General features: G+C 42.7%; 1 protein-coding gene across 1 annotated transcript in view; it reads left to right on the forward strand.

Annotated features, from left to right (window-relative positions):
- The window catches only part of msh4 (mutS homolog 4), a 130,777-nt gene that overhangs the window by 45,130 nt on the left and 63,261 nt on the right, over nt 1-22,386 (forward strand). The window contains exons 7-9 of the mRNA XM_043700068.1: nt 12,537-12,709; nt 16,139-16,206; nt 16,599-16,673. Coding sequence (XP_043556003.1) covers nt 12,537-12,709; nt 16,139-16,206; nt 16,599-16,673 — 316 coding nt within the window. The remainder of the gene's footprint in view (nt 1-12,536; nt 12,710-16,138; nt 16,207-16,598; nt 16,674-22,386) is intronic.

Below are 22,386 nucleotides of genomic sequence, written 5' to 3' on the forward strand. Positions count from 1 at the left end.
ATTCCAACCATAACGCCATAAACAAACACATAGATCTAGATGCCATCTATCAACCCCTCAGAAAACGAACAGGAACTGACATCATCACAAACCCCAGGAACCCCATCCAGGAGAAAGATATAAATAGAAAGCAGGAGACAACAGCTTCACTTCACTTGGAGGTCGCCACTGATGATGTTACCTAGCCAGGTAATGAAACGTCTGGATATCAAACCTACACCCTAAATTGCTACAAAGTTTCAATAATGAAATGAAGCTAGATGAACTATTTGGACTAGTTAAACAACAGCCTGACATAGTCATACTCATGGAATCATGGAGACAATCTCCCACATACAACCATCACCATCCCTCAATATGTCCTGTCCCACTGCAGGACAGACCCAGCAGAGGCAGTGGCACAGTGGTATATAGTCAGGAAGGAGTTGCCCTGGGAGTCCTCAACATTGACTCTGGACTTCATGAAGTTTAAGACATCATGTTAAATACAGGCAAGGAATCCTCGTGCTGATTACCACATAGTATCTTCCCTCGGCTGATGAATCAGTACTCCTTCACGTTGAACAACATTTGGAGGAAGCACTGAGGGTGACAAGGGTTCTATAGCTGCTGGAGTGGATAAGTGGCAGGTGGTGAGGGAAGCAATGAAGGGAAAAACATACTTGACCTCATCTTTACCAGTCTACCAGCTGTAGAAGTATCATTAGGTCCTTGAACAGTCCTTGTGAAGATGAAATCCTGCCTTCACATTGAGAGTACCTTCATCATGTTAAGAGTCATAGAGTCCTATAGTACAGAGACAGGCCCTTTGGCCCAAACTGGTCCATGCTGACCAAAGTGTCCATCCACACTAATCCTATTTCCCTGCACTTGGCCCATATCCTTTGAATCCTTTCTTATCCATGTATTTGTCCAAAATGCCTTTTGAATATTGTTAGTGTACCCACCTCAACCACTTCCGTTGGCAGCTCATTCCATATTTCATAGTTTCATAGTAATAGAAGTAGGAGTAGACCATTTGGTCTGTTGAGCCTGCTCTGCCATTCATTGAGATCATGTCTGATCTATCCATTGTCTCAGCTCCTCTGATCTGCATTATCCCCATAACCCTTAATTCCCCTACCATTCAAAAACCCATCCAACTGTGTCTTGAATATATGTAATGAAGCTGCCTCTACTGCTTCCTTGGGCAAAGAATTCCATAGATTCATTACTCTTTGGGAGAAGCAGATCCTCCTCACCTCTGTCCTAAATCTACTCCCCCTAACCTTGAGGCCATGTCCCTCAGTCCTAGTCTCACCCATCAGTGGAAACAACTTGCCTGCCTCTACCTTATCTATCCCTGTCATAATTTTATATGTTTCTATAAGATACCCTCTCATTCTTCTAAATTCTCACGAATACACTCCCAGGCGGTTCAATCTCTCCTCATAGGGTAATTCCCTCATCTTTGGAATCAATCTGGTGAACCTACTCTGCACTGCCGCCAAAGCCAATATATCCTTCCTCAAGTAAGGAGACCAGAACTACGCACAATATTCCAGGTACAGCCTCACCAACACTTTGGACAATTGCAGGCAAAACCTCCCTGCTCTTAAATTCAGTCCCTCTAATAATGAAAGCCAATATTCCATTTGACTTCCTGATTACCTGTTGCAACAGCAAATCAATTTATGTATGAATACTCCTAAGTCCCTCTGCACAACAGCATGCTGCAATCCTTCATCATTTAAATAATACTCTGACCTACTACTTTTATTTCCAAAGTGGATAACAACAAACTTACCTGCATTGTACTCCATCTGCTAGACCCTTGCCCACTCACTTAACCTATCTAAATCTCTCTGCAGACCCTCCACACTCTCTGCATAGTCTGCTTTTCCACTCAATTTAGTGTCATTGGCAAACTTGGATACAATACACTCAGTCTACTCTGCCAAATCATTTATATACATCATGAACAGTTGCAGGTCCAAGAGCAACCTCTGGCACCCCACTCACCACTGATCTCCAACTACAGAAACACTAATTTATCCCAATTATCTGTTTTCTATTAGTTAACCAGTCCTCTATCCATGCTAGTACATTCCCTGTAACTCCATGCATTCTTATGCATGAGTCTTTTATGTGGAACCTTATCGAATGCATTCTGGAAATTCAAGTATATAACTTCCGCCTGTTTTCCTCCATTCACTACGCTCATTACATCCTCAAAGAACTCCAGTAAGTTTGTCAAATATGACCTTCCCTTCCTGAATCCATACTGTGTCTGCATGATGGAACACTTCCCATCCAGATGTCTCACTATTTTTCTTTAATGATAGCCTCCGGCATTTCCCTGATTACAGATGTTAAGCTAACTGGCCTACAGTTACCTGCCTTTTGCCTAGACCCTCTTTGTTCCACTACAATCCTTGAGTTCACCATGAAACTCCGACCTTGATTTTACTTTCCAAAATGCAAGACCTCGCACTTATCTATATTAAACTCTATTTGCCATTTCTTGGCCCACTTCCCCAGCTGATCAAGGTCCTGCTGCAATTTCTGATAACCTTCCTCACTGTCCACAGTACCATCTATTTTAGTGTCATCAGCAAACTTACTAATCATATCTTGTACATTCTCATCCAAATCATTGGTATAGATAACAAACAGTAATGGGGCCAGCACCGACTCCGAGGCACTCCACCAGTCATAGATCTCCAGTCTGACAAGCATACTTCCACTATTACCCTCTGTTTCCTACCATTAAGTCAATTGTGTATCCAATTTGTCAGCTTGCCCTAGATTCCATGCAATCTAACCTTCCAGAGCAGCGTACCATGTGCAACCTTATCAAGGCCTTACTGAAATCCATATAGACTACGTCTACCATCCTGCCCTCATCAACCTTCCTGGTCACTTCATCAAAGAACTCTAACAAATTTGTGAGGCATGATCTCCCACTCACAAAGCAATGCTGACTACTCCTAATCAGGCCCTGCCATTCCAAATGCATGTATTTCTTGTCCCTCAGAATTTTCTCAAGTAACTTACCCACCACAAATGTAACACTTACTGGTCTATAGTTCCCAGGTTTTTCTTTGCAGTCCTTCTTGAACAATAACACAACATTCACTACCCTCAAGTCTTCCTGGACCTCACCCGTGGCTAATGATGATGCAAAAATATCATCCAGGGCCGTCGTAATGTTATATGGCACTATCACTGTGCTAAATGAATCAGACTTCAAACAGATCTAGCAACTCAAGACTGGGAATCCATGATGGGCTGTGATCAGTCAACAGCAGCAAAATTGTACTCCTGCAAAATCTGCAACCTCATGGACCAGCACATCCAAACAGGACTACTTGCATGCCCAATAGTATAAACAGCAAGTGATCGAGCTAACAGATCTCACAACCAATGGATCAGATCTAAGCTGTGCAGTCCTGCCATATCCAGTCATGAATTTAGTGGACAGTTAACTCACTGGAAGAGTAGCCTCCGCAAATATTCCCAATCTCAATAATGGAAGAACCCAGTACATTACTGCAAAAGATAAGGCTGAACCAGTCATAATAATATTCAACCAGAAGTGCTGAGTGGATGATCCATCTCAGCCTCATCCAGTGATCCCCAGCGTCACAGTTGCCAGTTTTCAGTCAATTCCATTCACTCTATGTAATATGAAGAAACAGTTGAAAGCAGTGGATACTGCAACGTTTTGGGCCCTGATTACATCCTGGCAAGAGTACTGAAGGTTTATGCTCCAGAACTTGCTGCTCCACTAGCCAAGTTATTCCATTATAGCTACAACACTGGCATCTACCCGACAATATGGAAAACTGCCCAGGTATGCCTGGTACATAAAATTTACCTTGGCCCATTACCACCCCATCAGTCTACTCTCAGTCATTAGTAAAGTGATGAAAGGTGTCATCATCAGTGCTATGAAGCAAATGTTTAGTAATGACCTGCTCAGTGACGCCCAGTTCAAGTTCTACCAGGGCCACTCAGTTCCTGACCTCATTAAAGCTTATATTACTGGCGAGCTTTTTGTTGCCCTTTGTTGTTTAGATTAGATTAGATTATTTACAGTGTGGAAACAGGCCCTTCGGCCCAACAAGTCCACACCGACCCGCCGAAGCGCAACCCACCCATACCCCTACATTTACCCCTTACCTAACACTACAGGCAATTTAGCATGGCCAATTTACCTGACCTGCACATCTTTGGACTGTGGGAGGAAACCGGAGCACCCGGAGGAAACCCACGCAGACACGGCGAGAACGTGCAAACTCCACACAGTCAGTCGCCTGAGGCGGGAATTGAACCCAGGTCTCTGGCGCTGAGAGGCAGCAGTGCTAACCACTGTGCCGCCGTGTTCTTTGTAAGCTTCCCAATCCTCTGGTTTCCCACGCCCTTTGCCACATTATATGTTTTCTCTTTTGCTTTTATGTTTTGGAGAAAGTGAGGACTGCAGAAGCTGGAGATCAGAGTTGAGAGTGTGGTGCTGGAAAAGCACAGCAAGTCAGGCAGCATTCGAGGAGAGATGGACAGGTCCGGAGGGCGGTACCGAGTTGGAGGCTTGAGACTGGGATTATGTGGGGAGAGGGTAAATGAGGAAGCTGTTGAAATCCTGTATGGTCGCAGTGTCCCAAGGCAGAATATGAGGCATCCCTCCTCCAGGTGTTGGGTGGTAATGGTTTGGCGGTGAAGTAGACCTAGGACCTGCACAAGCCACAAGCCTCATTCCTGATGAAGGGCTTATGTCCAAAATGTTGATTCTCCTTCTCCTCGCATGCTGCCTGACCAGCACCACACTCTCAACTCTGATCTCCAGCTTCTGCTTTTATGCTTTCCCTGACTTCCCTACTCAGCCATGGTTGCTTCATCCTCATTATACCATTTTTCTTTTTCCTGGGAATGAATTCTTACTATGTCTCCTGAATTACTCCCAGATACTCCTGCCATTGCTGTTCTGCTGTCTTTCCTGCTGGGCTCCTCTCCCAGTTAATTCTGCCCAGCTCCTCCCTCATGCCTCTGTAGTTGCCTTTATTCAGCAGTAATATTGTTAACTGTGATTCTATTTTCTCCCTCTCAAATTGCATTCCTCCACCTTTTATTTAACCCCCCCCCCCCCCCCCCACCAAATTCCTTTTGAACCATATAAACCTTGGAATATCCAACAACCATTCCTGCCCCCTGTGATGTCTAAGTCTCCAATCCTATTATGATCACTGCTTCCTAAGGGTTCCTTCACCTTCAGCTCCCCTTATCAAGTTTTCCACATCACACAACACTAAAGTCAGTGTGATGGGTTGAAGTGTGTCTTTTTTAATGCAAGAAGTATCAGGAATAAGATGACCAACTCAGAGTATGGGTTCCACATACTTGGAACTATGTGTTATGGTCATTATGGAGACTTGGATATCACAGGGGGCAGGAATAGTTGTTGGATGTTCCAAGGTTTAGATGGTTCAAAAAGAATTGGCTGTGGGCGCGGTGGGGGAGAGGGGGTGTTAAGTAAAAGAGGTGGAGGAGTGTTATTGCTAATCAGGGATAGTGTCACAGCTGCAGAAAAGGATGTCATTAAAGAGGGTTTGTCAACAGAGAGACTATGGGGGGAAGTCAGATACAGGAAAGGAGCAGTCATTTTATTGGGAGTTTTCTACAGGCCCCCCAGTAGCAACAGAGACATGGAGGAGCAGATTGGGAGACAGATTTTGGAAAGGTGCAGAAGTAACACCCTGTTTTTAGATTACTTAAGTGTGGAAACAGGCCCTTCGGCCCAACAAGTCCACACTGACCCGCCGAAGCGCAACCCACCCAGACCCAATCCCCTACATTTACCCCTGCACCTAACACTACGGGCAATTTAGCATGGCCAATTCACCTGACCTGCACATTTTTGGACTGTGGGAGGAAACCGGAGCACCCAGAGGAAACCCACGCAGACACAGGGAGAATGTGCAAACTCCACACAGTCAGTCGCCTGAGGCGGGAATTGAACCCAGGTCTCTAGCGCTGTGAGGCAGCAGTGCTAACCACTGTGCCACCGTGCCGCCCACGGGTGACTTTGGCTGATTTTAACTTCCCTAATTTTGATTGGAACCTCTTTCGTTCAAAAAGTTTGGATGGAGCATTTTTGGAAAAGTGCAGAAAGAACACCCTGTTTTGGGTGACTTTAACTTCCCTAGCTTTGATTGGAACCTCTTTCGTTCAAAAAGTTTGGATGGAGCATTTTTTGACAGGTGTGACTAGGAAGGGTTCCTGACATAATATATGAATAGGCCAACGAGAGGGGAGGCCATATGGATTTGGTGCTTGGCAAAGAACCATGCCAGGTGTCAGATCTCTTGGTGGGAGAGCATTTCAGTGACAGTGATCACAACTCCTTGACCTTTACTACACTCATGGAGAGGGATAGGAGCAGACAGTATGGGAAAATATTTAATTGGGGGAGGGTAAATTACAATGCTATTTGGCAGGAACTGGGGCACCTAAATTGGGGACAGAAATATGGGGGTTCTTTAGGAAGCTCTAGCTGATAGTGTTAGACAGGTTAGTCCCACTGAGACAAGGAAGGGATGGTAGTTTGAAAGAACCTTGGGTGACTAGGGATGTGCAATATCTAGTCAAGAGGAAGCAGGAAGCTTACTTAAGGTTGAGGATGCAAAGATCGGATAGGGCTTTAGAGGGTTACAAGGTAGCCAGGAAAGAACTGAAGAATGGACTTAGGAGATCTAGAAGGGGGCATAAAAAAGCTTTAGCGAATAGGATTAGGGAAAACCCTAAGGTGTTCAGCACTTAAGTGAGGAACAAGAGGATGTTCAGAGTGAGGGTAGGGCCTATCAGGGATAGTGGAGGGAACTTGCGCCTGGAGTCGGAGGAGGTAGGGGAGGTCCTTAATGAATACTTTGCTTCAGTATTCACTACTGAGAGGGACCTTGACATTTCTGAGGACAGCATGAAACAGACTGATATGCTAGAACAGGTTGATGTTCGGAAGGAGGATGTGCTGAAAATTTTGAAAAAACATGAGGATAGATAAATCCTCTTGGCCAGACAGGATATACCATAAGTTACCACAGGAAGCGAGGGAAGAGATTGCTGCGCCTTTGGCAATGATCTTTGCATCTTCATTGTCCACTGGAATAGTGCCAGATGATTGGAAGGTGGCAAATGTTATTGCCTTGTTCACGAAAGGGAATAGGGATAATCCTGGGAATAACAGACCTGTCAGTCTTACGTCAGTGATGGGCAAAGTATTGATGAGGATTATGAGACTCAGGATTTATGATTATTTGGAAAACCTGTCAGCATGGCTTTGTGAGGGGCAGGTCATGTCTTACAAACTGAGCTGAATTCTTTGAGGATGTGACAAAAGACATTGATGAAGGTACACAGATTTTAGCAAGGTGTTTGATAAGGTTCTCCATGGTAGTTTCATTCAGAAAGTAAGGAGGCATGAGAAACAGGGAAATATGGCTGTCTGGATACAGAATTGGCTGGCCCATAGAAGACAGAGGGTGGTGGTAGATGGGAAGTATTCAGCCTGGAGCTCGGTAACTGGTGGTGTTCTGTAGGGATTGGTTCTGGGACCTCTGCTCTTCGCGAATTTTAGAAATGACTTGGATGATGAAGTGAAAGGGTGAGTTAGTACGTTTGCCATTGACACAAAGATTGGTGGAGTTGTAGATAGTGTGGAGGGCTGTTGTAGGTTGCAACGGGACATTGACAGGATGCAGAACTGGGCTGATAAATGGCAGATGGAGTTCAACCTGGAAAAGTGTAAAGTCATTCACTTTGGAAGGTCAAATTTGAATGCAGAATACAGAGTTAAAGGCAGGATTCTTGGCAGTGTGGAGGAACAGAGGGATCTTGGAATCCATCCCTCAAAGTTGCCATCCAAGTTGATAGGGTTGTTAAGAAGGTCTATGGTGGGTTGGCTTTCATTAGCAGGGGGATTAAGTTTAAAAGCTGAGAGGTTATGTTGCAGGTCTGTAAAGCCCTGGTTAGACCACGTATGGAATATTGTGTTCAGTTCTAGTTGTCTTATTATAGGAAGGATGGGGAAGCTTTAGAGAGGGTGCAGAGTCAGATATATGAGGGACATTTAAGCAACTCTTGGTTAGGCGCACGGAAGACAGTACAATGAAGGATATGTCGGTTAGTCAGATCTTAGAGAAGGATAAAAGCTCAGCACAACATTGAGGGCTGAAGGGCCTGTTCTGTGTTTTAAATCTAGTATTGCCTGTCCCCTCATGAGCTCCACCACAAGCTGCTTCAAAAAGCCATCTCATACACATTCCACAAATTCCTTTTCTTACAATCCCTACCAACCTGATGTCCTCAATCCACCTGCATATTGAAATCCCCCATGATTACTGTAACTTTGCCTTTCTTATGCTCCTTTTCTATCTCCTAGCGTCTCTTGCGCCCAGTTCCTGACTACTGTTTGGAGGCCTGTGCATAACTCCTACTGTAGATTTCTTTTACCATTTCGGTTCCTCAATTCTTCCCACACAAATTCTACATCATCTGATCCTACTTTATTGCTTACTATTGATTTAATTCAATTTCTTACTAATAAGATCACCCCAACCCCTCAGCCCACCTGTCTATCTTTTTGATAAAATGTTAACCCTTGGATATTCAGCTCTCAATTCTGATCGCCTTGCAGCCACATCTCTATGATGCCCACCATGTCAATCCTGCCAATTTCGATCTGTGCCACAAGCTCATTTACTTTATTCCTTATACTGTGTACATTCAGATATAATACCATCAGACCTGTATTAACAGGCCCTCTTCTCATTGTCATTTGTTTGTCCAGTGTGCTTGAAGTTTGATTGTGAACCCCTTCCAAACACCCTGTCCTATTTGTGTCAATGCTAGAGACTTTAATAACCTCTCCTAAGTTCTCTTTCCCTGTCATTTCTTTCATATTTTACCATGCATTTGAATCCAGCCCTACAGATGTTAACCTGCTGCTTTGTTTCCCACTGGGGGATGTTTTACCCCTTTCCTCCCCCGCACTTCCTAGTTTAAAGTCCTCTTGACCAGCCCATTTATTTTTCTCGCTGGAACATTGGTCTCAGCTCGGTTCAGGTGGAGACCGCCCCAGCAGTACAGATCCCTCTTGTTCGAATTCTGATGTCAGTGCCCCATGAAAAGGAACCCCTGTTTCCCACATCACTCTTCTGGCCATGTGTTTACTTCCCTTATTCTCGTGTCCCTATGCCAATTTGCACATGGTTTAGGCAGCAATCCGGAGATTATAACCCTTCAGGACCTGTTCATTAATTTTGTTCCTAGCTCCTGATAATCCCTGAACAAGTCCTCTTTCCTAGTTTTGCCGATATTGTTTGTTCTGGCATGGACTACAACAACTGGATCCTCCCCCTCCCTCTCCAATCTTTTTTCAAGCTGGTCAGAGACATTCCTTACCCTGGCAGCGGGCAAGCGACACACCATGCAGGACTCTCGATCCTGCTTACAAAGGATACTATCTATCCCCCTAATTATAGAATCCCTTACAACTACCACTTGTCTTTTTGCTCCTGCTTCTTAAATGGCCTCCCGTCCCATGGTGCAGTGGTCAATTGATTCATTCTCCCTGCAGCCCTTTTCCTCATTCACACAGGGAGCAAATACCTCGTACCTGTTGGACAAGGTCAAGAGCTGAGGCTCCTCTGTTCCTGAATGCAGAATCCCTCGACCTGCCTCACTTGCAGTGACACCCTACTTACCAAATTTGAAATAATTAATCTACCAGATGCGACTGTATCCTGAAACAAAGCTTCCAGGGAACTCTCCTCCTCCCAGATGTGCCACAGTGTTTGAAGCCCATCTCATCAATTCAGAGCCGGACTTCTTCCAGCAAGCAACACTAAGAGACATTATGACCACAACCTTTAATTATTCAGTGTGTTACCATCATTGAATCCGCCACTCTCAATATCCTGGAGGTTACCATTGACCAGCAACTCATCTGGACGCACCACCTGGGGTGGCACGGTAGCTCAGTGCTTAGCACTGCTGCCTCACAGCACAGGGGGCTTGGGTTCATTTCCAGCTTTGGGCAAATGTCTATGTGGAGTTTGTACATTCTCCCATGTCTGCAAGGGTTTCCTCCAGGTGCTGTGGTTTCCTTTCTCTGTCCAAAGATGTGCAGGTTAGATGGATTAGCCATTAGCCATGCTAAATTGTCCATTGTCTGGGGATGTGTAGGTTTGGCGATTAGCCGTGGGGGTTGCAGGGACAAGGTAGGGAGATGTTTTTTGGTGGGATGCTCTTCGGGGGATGGTGTTGGACATGTTGGGCTAAAGGGCCTCTTTCCAAATAGTAGGGATTCTATATAAACACAGTGACTGCACGAGTAGCTCAGAGGCTCGGAATACTGCATTGAATAAATCAACTCTTGACTCCCTAAACCCTGTCCATGATCTACATGGCACAGGTGTGATGGAGTACTCCCCACTTTACTGTAAAAGTACAGCTCCAGTAGCACTCAAAAAGCTTCACATCATCCAGGACAAAGCAGCACACTTGATTGGCACTGCACCCACTTTGTTCACCATCGACATTTAGTAGTGATAGTGTGTATATCTACAAAATACACTGCAAAAATTCATGAAAGATCCTTAGCCCCTTCCAAATCCAGAGCCACTTCCATCTAGAAGGACCAGGACAGCAGATACATCAGAACACCACCACCTGCAAGTGTCTCCAAGCCAGTCACCATCCTGATTTAGAAATGTGTCATTCTTCTTTACTGTCACTGGGTCAAAATCCTGGAATTCCCTCCCTAATAGCATTGTGGGTCTCCTTACTGTCCATGGGCTGCAATGGCTCAGAAAGGCAGCTGACTCCCACCTTCTCACAGGGCAACAATGGACAGGCAATAAATGCCAGCTAGCCAGCAACACCCATGTTCCATGAGTGAATCAATCTAAAAACGTTCTAGTTATTCAAAACTTGAGGTAATTTTCCTTCACTACCAGATCTGCATGTTTCATTTAACTGTTCCAGTCTCATAAGCTGCGATGCTTTTTTTCCCACGAGCACTCAAGCTACCAAGATTTTCTCAGTCTTCCATTAAAAGTTTTTGCAGATTTACAATGAAATATCTCTCGTCTGGATGTTTTCATAAACAACAACCTTTACATTGAGGAAACCTATTCCCTTAACCGTCTTCAACAATCTCTGTTTCTAGGAGAATGTATTAAGACTATAAGAAATAGAGCCAGGAGCATACCTTCCAGCCACTCGAGCCTGCTGGTCCAACATTCCTTGATACTTGGCTGATCCAACAGTCCTCATTCCACTTCCTTGCCCCTTTCCCTGTAGCGCTTGATTCTCCAACTGATCAAGAATCTATCTCAGTTTAAACATACACAAGAACTCTGTCTCTACAGCACTCTGTGGCAAGGAGTGGGCATAGCTTTAAATTAAGGGGTGGTAGGTATAGGACAGATGTTAGGGGTAGATTCTTTACTCAGCGAGTCGTGAGTTCATGGAATGCCCTGCCAGTAGCAGTGGTGGACTCTCCCTCTTTATGGGCATTTAAACGGGCATTGGATAGGCATATGGAGGATAGTGGGCTAGTGTAGGTTAGGTGGGCTTGGATCGGCGCAACATCGAGGGCCAAAAGGCCTGTACTGCGCTGTATTTTTCTATGTTCTATGTTCTATGAGTTCCAAAGACTGACAACTCTCTGAGAGAAGAAATTCCTCCTCATCTCAGTCTTAAATTGACACTCCTTTATTCTGAGGCTGTGGTCCTAAATTCTCCCAAAAGGGAAACATCCTCTCAGTATTTAAGAATCCTTTATGTTTCAGTGAGATCACTTCTCATTCTAAACTTCAGTGAGTAGAGTTCCAATCTGTTTAATCTTTGCTCATAAGACAACACGTCCCGGTCAGGAAGCATCTGAGTAAACCAACTACCTTCTTGCCTCTGATTTCAGTCAGGCTTCTTTTGAACTGCTTCTGATTAAATGAGAAGAAAACTTACTTATTTTAGCTTCAGCTAAGCTAATGAAAAACTTCTCCTGTCTTAAAACCCCACAATATAAGAAAGTCTCCATTAATCCACCTGAAGGCCTCCAGTCATCAGCTCTTTGACACATACTGGTTTAAAATCATGGTTCTGAAAAAAAAAATCATCAAACCCCTTTACACAAGTAAACCAAATCTGTATATCACTAGGTTAAAACTCAAACTCTGAAAAATTATAAACATATATAAATGACACATAAATGATACATCACTGTATCCTCCTCACAACTTGCTTTCGTATCTATCACCTTCTTGTTCTGATGAAGGAGTAAATCATTGACTTGAAACGTTCGCCCTACTGCATTCATCTTCCCACAGTATGGCTGCCAAACCTCACAAAAATTGCCACATAGTCTCCAAAGTACTGCTCTGTGCATTAATAAAAGGGAGAATAGTCTCAGGCTAGGGGGCTGAATGGCCTCCTCCTGTTCCTGACAGTTGCTTTATTGAGTCATGATTTATTTGTTTGTCTGTGGCTTTATTTTGTAGAAATAATCATACGCTATATGGCGTCCTGAACTACACAAAGACAGCTGGAGGGAGTCGCAGACTTCGCTCAAACATCTTGGAGCCCCTGGTTGATGTGGAGACCATTAACACAAGATTGGACTGTGTCCAAGAACTCCTGGAGGATGAGGATCTCTTCTTCAGCCTTCAGTCCGGTCAGTCTGCTTGTTGTTTTCTGGCAATATTAGGTATATTGCAATAAGATTACGAAAGAGTTGAGATAGAAAAAAAACATTATTTCTGCTTTCGTGAGGAGTAGAACTTGGTGCCAAAAGTATAAGGTCACCTCTAATAAATCCAGTAGGAAATTCAAGAGATTTTTTTTTCACAGGAGAATGTAGAATTCACTAATATAGGGAGTAGCTGAGATAAACAGCTAAAAATGCATTTAAGGGAAAATGATAAACCCTGATAAACTGGATAGATAAAATCAAATGATTCCACAGCCAATGGGTCAGATTTAAACTCTACAGTCCTGCCTCATCTAGTAATGAATTATGATGAGCAATTAAACAGTAGAACAGTGCTTTGGCATTTCTGCCTCACAGCTCCAGGGACCGGATTTGATTCCAGGCAACTGTCTGTGGGGAGTTTGCATGTTCTCCCCATGTCTGTGTGGGTTTCCTCCAAAGATGCGCAGATTAGGTGGATTGGCAATGCTAAAAATTGCCCCATGGTGTCCATTGATGTACAAGTTAGATGGGTTAGCCATGGTAGAAAACCACATGCAGGATTACGTGGTCTGGATGGGATGTTTTTCAGAGAATTGGTGCAGATGTGATGGGCCAAATGGTCTCTTTCTGCACTATGGTGATTTTATGATTCTATAAACTCATTGGAGAAGGAGATTCCACAAGTATTCTAATCCTCAGTGATGAGGAAGTCCACCACATTGATGCAAAAGAAACATTTACATCCACCTTCAGCCCAAAGTGCTGACCCACACATCTTCACAGATGCCAGTCTGTAGCTAATTTGATTCAGTCCACATTTTCTCAAGAAATAGATGAAAGCATTGGATGCTGCAAAGGCTATGGATGCCAACAGTGTTCCAGCAATGAAGACTTGACTCCAGAATTAGCAGTGCCTTTGGCCAAGCTATTCCAGTCCAGCTACAACATCTACCTCACAATGTGTAAAATTGCCCAGGTATATCATATCCATGAGTCCAACCCAGAAAATTAGCGAAGTATCAATTTCATTGAGTTTTCGTGAAGGATTTCTCTCTAAGGGACTTAGCAAGTTTTCTTGCCGCATCTTACCAACCCTGCCTCATTAACTATCGATCCACCTTCACTGGCAACCTCTTGTCTGATTTTATCTCCATTCCACTACTTGCCATAATCAGAGCAACTGTCCATTGCCAGGATATCCCACAATGGATCAGAATTCACAGCACCAGTGCTTCTGCACCTGATCAAGCTCTGTCAGTCTGGATCTGCCCTGCATGAGAGAAAATCGGAACCCCACTTTGCAGACAGGCAGCTGGAGGTGCTACTGGATGGGAAGGTGTAGAAGCGAGACTGGCATGGAGACTACAACACTAAACCAAGCACCTGGCCTGAGTCATCTCAGTCAGTGCAGTCTGAGCCTTCTGGGGGAATGCATAGCAATATAGAAAAAGTCACTCCACTCCACCAATGTAAGGGCCACCACCTTCTCTCCAATACCTCACATTCACTCCATCTTTGCTACTGTACCCACCTTCCACCAAGACTCATGCTCTAACCCTCTTACTATTGTCTGCAACAACTTACCTCACTTGCTCTCATGAGTTCACCCTCTGACACCATTAGGGCGGCACAGTGGTTAGCACTGCTGCCTCACATCGCCCGAAACCCGGGTTCAATTCCCACCTCAGGCGACTGACTGTGAAGTTTGCACATTCTCTGCGTGGGTTTCCTCCGGGTGCTCCGGTTTCCTCCCACAGTCCAAAAATGTGCAGGTTAGATGAATTGGCCATGCTAAATTGCCCGTAGTGTTAGGTGAAGGGGTAAACGTAGGGGAATGGGTCTGGGTGGGTCGTGCTTCGGCGGGTCAGTGTGGACTTGTTGGGCCGAAGAGCCTGTTTCCATACTGTAAGTAATATAATCTAATCTAGTCTTGTATGCCCATTGTGCTGTATGCCCATTGTGCTGCCTATTCAATTGCTCTGAACCCCACACTACTTGCACCAACAGTAACAGCTATGCCACTTACTTTCATCTCCCCTAATGTCTCCTTTCTCTCTTATCCAGGAGTGAAACAGCCCCACTATAGACAAGAATGAGTCAAGACAGGTTGTGGGCTGCCTGACATGAATTTTCTCTTCCTTAGGGTGAGATGATCCTGACTGAAACCATGCCAAGTAGTTGATTGTGTTGAAGCCCCTAGTCTGGTATCCAAGGCTGTCCTTGACTTGTGTTGGACCACCCTGAGCAAAAGTTATCTCCCTTAAGTTGCTTGAGAACTGCAGAAAAACAAGACAAAGTTCCTTTTGTGTCTGCGCTAAATAGCATGACAATGAATTGGTATCTCTGGCTGAAGCACTGTTCATCCTAATGAAAATCTTGCTCCGATGCCTGGAGCTTAGTTAAAACATGCATCAAATTGTTCCCATTGTTGAATGGGAATCACAGAATCCCTACAAAGTGGAAACAGGCCATTTGGTCCATCGAGTCCACACCAACCCTCTGAACAGCATCCCACCCAGACCCAACCCCCTACCTTATCTCTGTAACTCTGCATTTCCCATGGCTAATCCACATAGTCTGCATATGCCTGGTTACTATGGGACACTTTATCATGGCCAGTCCACCTAATCTGCACATCTTTGGATTGTGGGAGGAAATCGAAGTACCCGGAAGAAACCCACGTAGACATGGGGAGAATGTGCAAACTCCACACAGACAGTTGCCCGAGGCTGGAATTGAACCCAGGCCACTGGAGCTCACTGGATCTCTTGCACAATTTTCCCACAGTTCTTAACATAGCCCACATCATTCAGGCCTCTGTAACATTCCACCCACCCTTTCCACATCCAACATTTAGTAATGTACTCTTTTAATCAAATCACCTCATACTGTTCTGAGCACCAGTGGAATCAAACCCAGCCTGTCTAACCTGTCTGCTGATTTCAGGTATCATCTAGTCAACCTCCTCTGAAATGTTTCAACCTATCTATATTCATCTGCAAATTTCTTATGTCTTCTTCACCATTCACGTACCATGACTTTACACTCCTCATCGAAGTCATTGATGTTAATTGTAAATCATTGAAGCTCCAGCACATAACCCTTGTGGGGCTCCAGTCATCATATCTTGCTAATCAGATAACTGTTTCCTGCCAGCTATCCATTCTACTATGTTAGCCGCTACTTGATGAGCTTTTATTTTCTGCAAGAACTTGTGATTTGGCAGCTTATTAAATGCCTTCTGGAAATCCAAGTGTGGTATGTCTGCAGGCTCCTCTTTATCCACAGCATGTTACCCCTTCAAACAATCTAGAGACTGCTCTCCTGATATCAGTCTGAGTTTAATATGACTTGATTGCATTGTTAAATATATGTTTACATAAACTGTATCCTTGTGTTTTATCTCTGCAGTAATTTCACGGTTCTTGGATACTGATCAGCTCCTATCTGTCCTAGTGCAGATTCCAAAGCAAGACACTGTATGTTTCTTATGTTACTTTCTCTATGCCGTTTGAGAATTTTTAAAATTATGTGTAGTTCTAATAAAGTTTATAACACATTCAGACCTTTTTCACTTTTCTGTCAGAAAGTAGCTCCTGTGATTATTTGCCAAACCATGAATCACAGAGTGCCCATGACATATTTTCTGACCCACATGTTAGTTCACTGAGCTAACTGGCCTTAAAAAGGTTTATTATATCAGCTATCTAATATGGATCCATGCCATGCTGCCCTCTAGAGCTTTAAAGTATACGTTATTAGATATGTTTTTCAAGCATATTTGACTCAGACGTTTACATTCCTTTAAGTTAGGGATTGTTAGTTCTAATTGTTGATGGCAATTACAAAATATCTTGAGTTTACTTAACAGGTACAGGCAGCTGAATCCAAGATCACAAACCTAATTTACCTGAAGCATACTTTGGAGTTAGTGGAGCCACTGCAGGTATTGACTGGAGAAAATGTGTACATAAAGTGGGTGAGCAACCAAAGAAGAGTGTATATTGTCAGTGTGATGACTTTATTGAAAAGGATGAAATCAATACAATCAGATTTTTCATGGTGTATAGGAATAAATGAACACAAAAACAAAATATTCAAGATACCAGAAATCTGAAATACCATATATACTCATGTACAGGTCCAATTTTGAAGATGGCTTTTGAAAGCTGAAATTAGGGGGTCGACTAATACGCAGGCACAAGTTTTTAGGGGCTGAGATTCATGCTGCTCTTCTTAACGATATTAACTTTTGGATGTATAGTGAACAAAGTGCAATAAGTACCGATTGACTTAGTACCGGTTTGAATGCATGAATGAATGAATCAAAATGTTCTGTAGTAAAGTTAGTATGGTAAGTAGAGTTATGAATGAATGGAGATGTGATACCTTAAACAAAGAGTGTTGGGTAGATATACCAATCTAAATGAATGAATGCGATTTAATATGATATTGTAGGGTCAACTTATACGATATGATACATGGAAAATACAAGATTTTTTGGCCTTAAATAAGAGATCTGTTTATATGTGAGATTGATCTGTACACGAGTATATACAGTAGATAAGGCTGGCAACCTCAGCAAGTCAGAAAACATCTCTGGAGAGAACAGCTGAAAAGTTCTGATGTAAGGCCACAGGCCTGAAATGTCCTCTCCATTGATGCAGCCTGAACTACTGAATATTTCCAATTTTTTTTTTAACTAAGAATAAGCATAACTGTGTTACCTACTCTATTGGGTACAGATTTAAATTTTGCTTCTGGTCGGTGTGATCCAGGTTGTGTGGCTCCAACATCACGTGTTACATTAACCACCTTCCATTAACCCATTTAATGAAAGCATTAACTTTCCTTTGGAGTGTCTGCAGATTATAATCTCGCTCATCTGCACTTACTTCTCTTCATATATGCTGTGATTAGATAATCTTTTAATCTGCATCTAATGCAGTTAAACCAGTTTTAGTTCATAGTTCAAAACTGACTGTAGCACTAGTATCACCCAACACATCAACCCTATATTGACCCCAAGTTGCTTTCTCAATTAATTCCTTTACAATTCTCCTTTACATGGTTTATAGAGCTTCCAGAGTACTAATGTACCATCTTCCTACAACAGTGTGTGGCTCTCTCTTAAGTTAATCAAGTGTGTCAATCTTCAGCCATCTTTCCTGAGGACTCATTACTCTCTGTTGCAATAGAAACTTTCCTGAACTTTGACCTAAACTAGCCTTTTGCAAAATGTACAAATATTTCATCACCTCTGAACACCACAAATGGCTTCACAATGATGTACTTTATGAACCAGAGCCCTAAGTTTGTTTTGTATTTTTCATTCTTCCATAGAGTTCAAGAATGCTGGCGAGGCCAACATTTATTGCCTATGAGTAATTGTGCATAATATATGAAGCATCATATCTCTCTCCCTCTCAAAGGTCCAACTACCTCACTATCACTCCCACATCCCTAGGTAATCTCATTACCGTTCTTGTTATTAACTTGCATGGAGTTAGTTTGGTCATTTTACTGGGTGTTGCCCAGAGTTCTTGTAGGACATTAGGCCACAGATCTGCGATTTCTCCTGGATGACTTTAGCTAAGTTTTCTCTTTAATGTCCTATTCATCCTCTCCTCCATGCCTGAGTTGCAGGGCTGATGGGGGATGTAGAAGTTTTGATCAATCCCCGGTAATTTATAAACTTCCTGAATCACTCGTCTTATAAAATATGTTCCTTGATCAGAATCCATCTGTGATGGAATTCTCCATCTAGGGATTATCATTACTGGAACAACAGTTGTGGCTAGATAGTAGCATGTGGAATAGGTTTGTTGCCACCTCATAAATTGGTCAATAATGACCAAATAATGAGTCTTTCCTTGACTTGGTGTGAAAGCTACTTGCAACTGTTCCCAAGGTCCCTTTAGCCAGGGCTGATGTCACATTGATTGGTTTTCCCAGATTGTGTTGGGCACATACAAGACATTGCTGGCAATTATTTGCCCTGTCTCTTTCCATTCCCTGAATTACTAGCATCTGCTTATCCTCCCTTATGTGAGGATACTTATGTTCTTCATACTTTATAAACCTTTATAAGGTCAAACCTAAACTTCCTATGCTCCAGTGAAAGAAATCCCAGCCTATCCAGTCTTTCCCTATAACTCAAACCCCCCAGTCCTGGTTACATCCTTGTAAATCTTTTCTGCACCCTCTCCAATTTCATGATATCCTTCCCATAGCAGGGCGATGAGAACCATACACATTATTCCAAAATTGGCCTCACCAACGTCCTTACAATCTCATCATGACATCCCAACTCTATATTCAGGTCTGAGCAGTGAAGACAAACCTGCCAAACACTTTCTTTACCACCTGTCTATCAGTGATGCAACTTTCAAGGAACTATGCACCTAAAACCCCTAGGTCTCTCTGTTCGACAACACTACCCACGGCGCTATCATTAACTGTGTAAGTCTAACCTCGTTCATCTTACCAAAATGAAACATGTCGCATTTGTCTCAATTGAACTCAATCTGCCACTCATCAGCCCATTGGCCCAATTGATCAAGATCACTTTGTACATTAGATAACCTCTTCATTGTTTGTTATACCACCAATTTTGGTGTCATTGACAAACTGTTCCTATGCTTCCTATGTTATCATCCAAATAACTTATATAAGTGACAAACAACAGTAGATCCACCAGTAGATCCACCTTTCTAAATGGGCGGCACGGTGGCACAGTGGTTAGCACTGTTGCCTCGCGTTGGGCCGAAGGGCCTGTTTCCACACTGTAATGTAATCTAATGTAATGTAATGTAATCTAATCTAATCTAAAAAACCTGTGGAACACTGCTGGCCACAGGCCTCCAGTCTGAAAAACAATCCTCCACCACTACCCTCTGTCGCCTACTGTTAAGCCATGTTTGTATCTGTAGTGATTGGAACGAGGGCGAGGTGGATCCCATTGAGGATGAGAACCCTGATTAGGTTTGTTAACCTGCACTAATCAGATAGCGTGGGCTGACAGATATAAACAGTAGCCTCTGTTTCCTTTCTTCGTGGTGGTGGAAAATAAATAAAGATTTACGCATTTGTTTTTCACTGTGACTCACACTTGCACACACACAACATGGGTGTTGGCAGAAAATACAAGCACTACCGCTGTTAGGCGGTGGTGAGGGGGTAGATTAAAATAAGAAAAAGAAAAGAAAAAAAATATGAACAGTAGTCTCAGAAATTCTCCTCATTCTAGCAACTGGCTCTAAGGTAGCCGGTCATAGTGCATGAACTGTGCACGTGTAACTGAAGGATGATTATTTACTGGCCTCCATTTCAGTCCATTGGCAAGCTGTCCCTGAATTCCATGTGATCTAACTTTACTAACCAGTCAACATGCAGAACCTTAGCAAAGGCCTTGCCAAAATCCATGTAGACAATATCAGTGGCTCTGCTTTCATCTATCTTCTTGGTCACATCCTCAGAAACTCAATCAAGTTTATGAGACAGTATTTCCCACCACAAAGCCATGCTGACTATTCTTAATGAATCCTTGTCTTTCTAAATGCATGCAAATCCTGTCTCAGAATCACCTCCAACAACTTAGCCACAATTCACGTCAGACTCACCAGCCTATAGTTTTCAGTCTTGAATTTTGTTTCATTAACATTCCAAGAAACAAAACAAAAAAAATTGTGAATACTTTTCAGACGGACTTCTGTTTTAAACGGGTTTTTCAGGGGTGACAGATAATGGCTGGGGATTTTTAAATTCTAAATTTAGAAGTTAAAAATATTATCTGTGTTTTAAAGGGCTTTATTTTTACATTGCAGAAGTTTGTTTTGAAAAACTAAGCAGTTTTTTAAAAATAAATTGTGTTTTCATTTTGGGGAGTTCTACACGTGGTCAAACTGGAGAATATTTTCTTTGCTTCGAGGAATTTATTGAAGAGGAATCAGTTTTTATTCATTTAATCAGCTGAGCAGTTGATTTTATTCATGTTTTATATGTTTGATATGTATTTTTTAAAATTTTTCCATTGCAACATTATTTTCTATAGGTAATGAAAGGTAGTTTATTTTACATATCAGGTGTTATTGAAAGTTTCTTTTTTTAGGTTTAATGTTATTTTGGAAACGTGAAGTACAAAATGAGATGGCTAATAGGTTTAGAAAAGCACGATCAGTCAAAGAGATGGGTGACAGTTGGGCAAGATAAGAAGATTGTTCAAAAGTCTCTGTTGGCTATTCCTCTATCAAATAAATAGATATTCAGTTTTTGGAACTGTTGAAGGGAATTGTCTCTCAGAGGAAAATGGAAGGGGCAGTCAGTTATTGTGTACATGGAATGATTCTTATTTTGGGCAGCATTTGACAAAATTTAGTAGAATTATTCTTATAGGGAAAATTCCTGTCGGCATAGATAGAAGATTCTGTGGCTGTATAAATTTGGGTAGTTTGTTGATTTTGTGGTACCAGGATTTAGAGCGTCTCTAAACGTTTCAAACATATTGCTAACGCTGAAACTGAGAAGCCAGAAATGATTGTACGCATTGGTAGGGAATGTTTAGGGAAAAGATTAAAACAGTACAGACTGAATTTAAGAGGTTAGGTAGAAGATTAAAACATAGAACCTTAAAAGTAATAATCTCTGATTTATACCCAATGCTAAACTCAAACGAGAAAAGTAATAAAATGATTAAGGAGCTAAATCAATGGCTGAAGAGCTGGTGTATTGTTCAGGATTCAGGTTTTTGGACAATTGGAATGTCTTTCGGGATAGAAAAGGATGAGCTAACCTGAACCAAAATGGGACCAATATTTTAGTAGCGAAATTTGCTCGTTCCATTAAAGGAGACTCTATACTAATTGAAGGGGGAGTGGAGGAATTCGAAGTAGCAGTGTAGATAGAAGGTTTGTTGGGGAAGGTTCTGAATGTGAAGAGAGCATGTCAGTTACAAAAGAAATTCAAGAGAGAATCAGAGTATATAGTAACTCTGAAGAACTAAGAACAAGGAGTCTTATAGGTAAGGCTGATGAACTCAGGGCATGTTTAAGAATATGGGATTGGGACATAGAACATAGAACAGTACAGCACAGAACAGGCCCTTTGGCCCATGATGTTGTGCCGAACATTTGTCCTAGCTTAAGCACCCATCCATGTACCTATCCAATTGCCGTTTAAAGGTCACCAAAGATTCTGACTCTACCACTCCCACAGGCAGCGCATTCCATGCCTCCACCACTCTCTGGGTAAAGATTAACCTTCATATCTCATTTTTCCTCTGCGTATTTCCTTCTTAGTAATCCTCTGTTGCTCTTTAAAAGCTTTCCAGTCCTCAGTTTTTCCACTTATCTTAGCTATGTTATACTTTTTCTCTTTTAACTTTATATGTTTCTTTACTTCCCTCATCAGCCACAGCCGCCCATGCCTCCTCCTGGGATCTTTCTTCCTTTTAGGAATGAACTGATCCTGCAACTTCTGCATTATACACAGAAATATCCGCCATTGTTCCTCCACGGTCATCCCTGCTAAGGTATTGCACAATTGAACTTTGGCCAGCTCCTCCCTCATAGCTCCATAGTTCCCTTTATTCAACAGAAGTACTGTCACTTCCGACTGTACCCTCTCCCTCTCAAATTGCAGATTGAAGCTTATTGCATTAT

Source organism: Chiloscyllium plagiosum, chromosome 11 (genome assembly GCF_004010195.1).
Source record: "Chiloscyllium plagiosum isolate BGI_BamShark_2017 chromosome 11, ASM401019v2, whole genome shotgun sequence".
Taxonomy (NCBI): Eukaryota; Metazoa; Chordata; class Chondrichthyes; order Orectolobiformes; family Hemiscylliidae; genus Chiloscyllium; species Chiloscyllium plagiosum.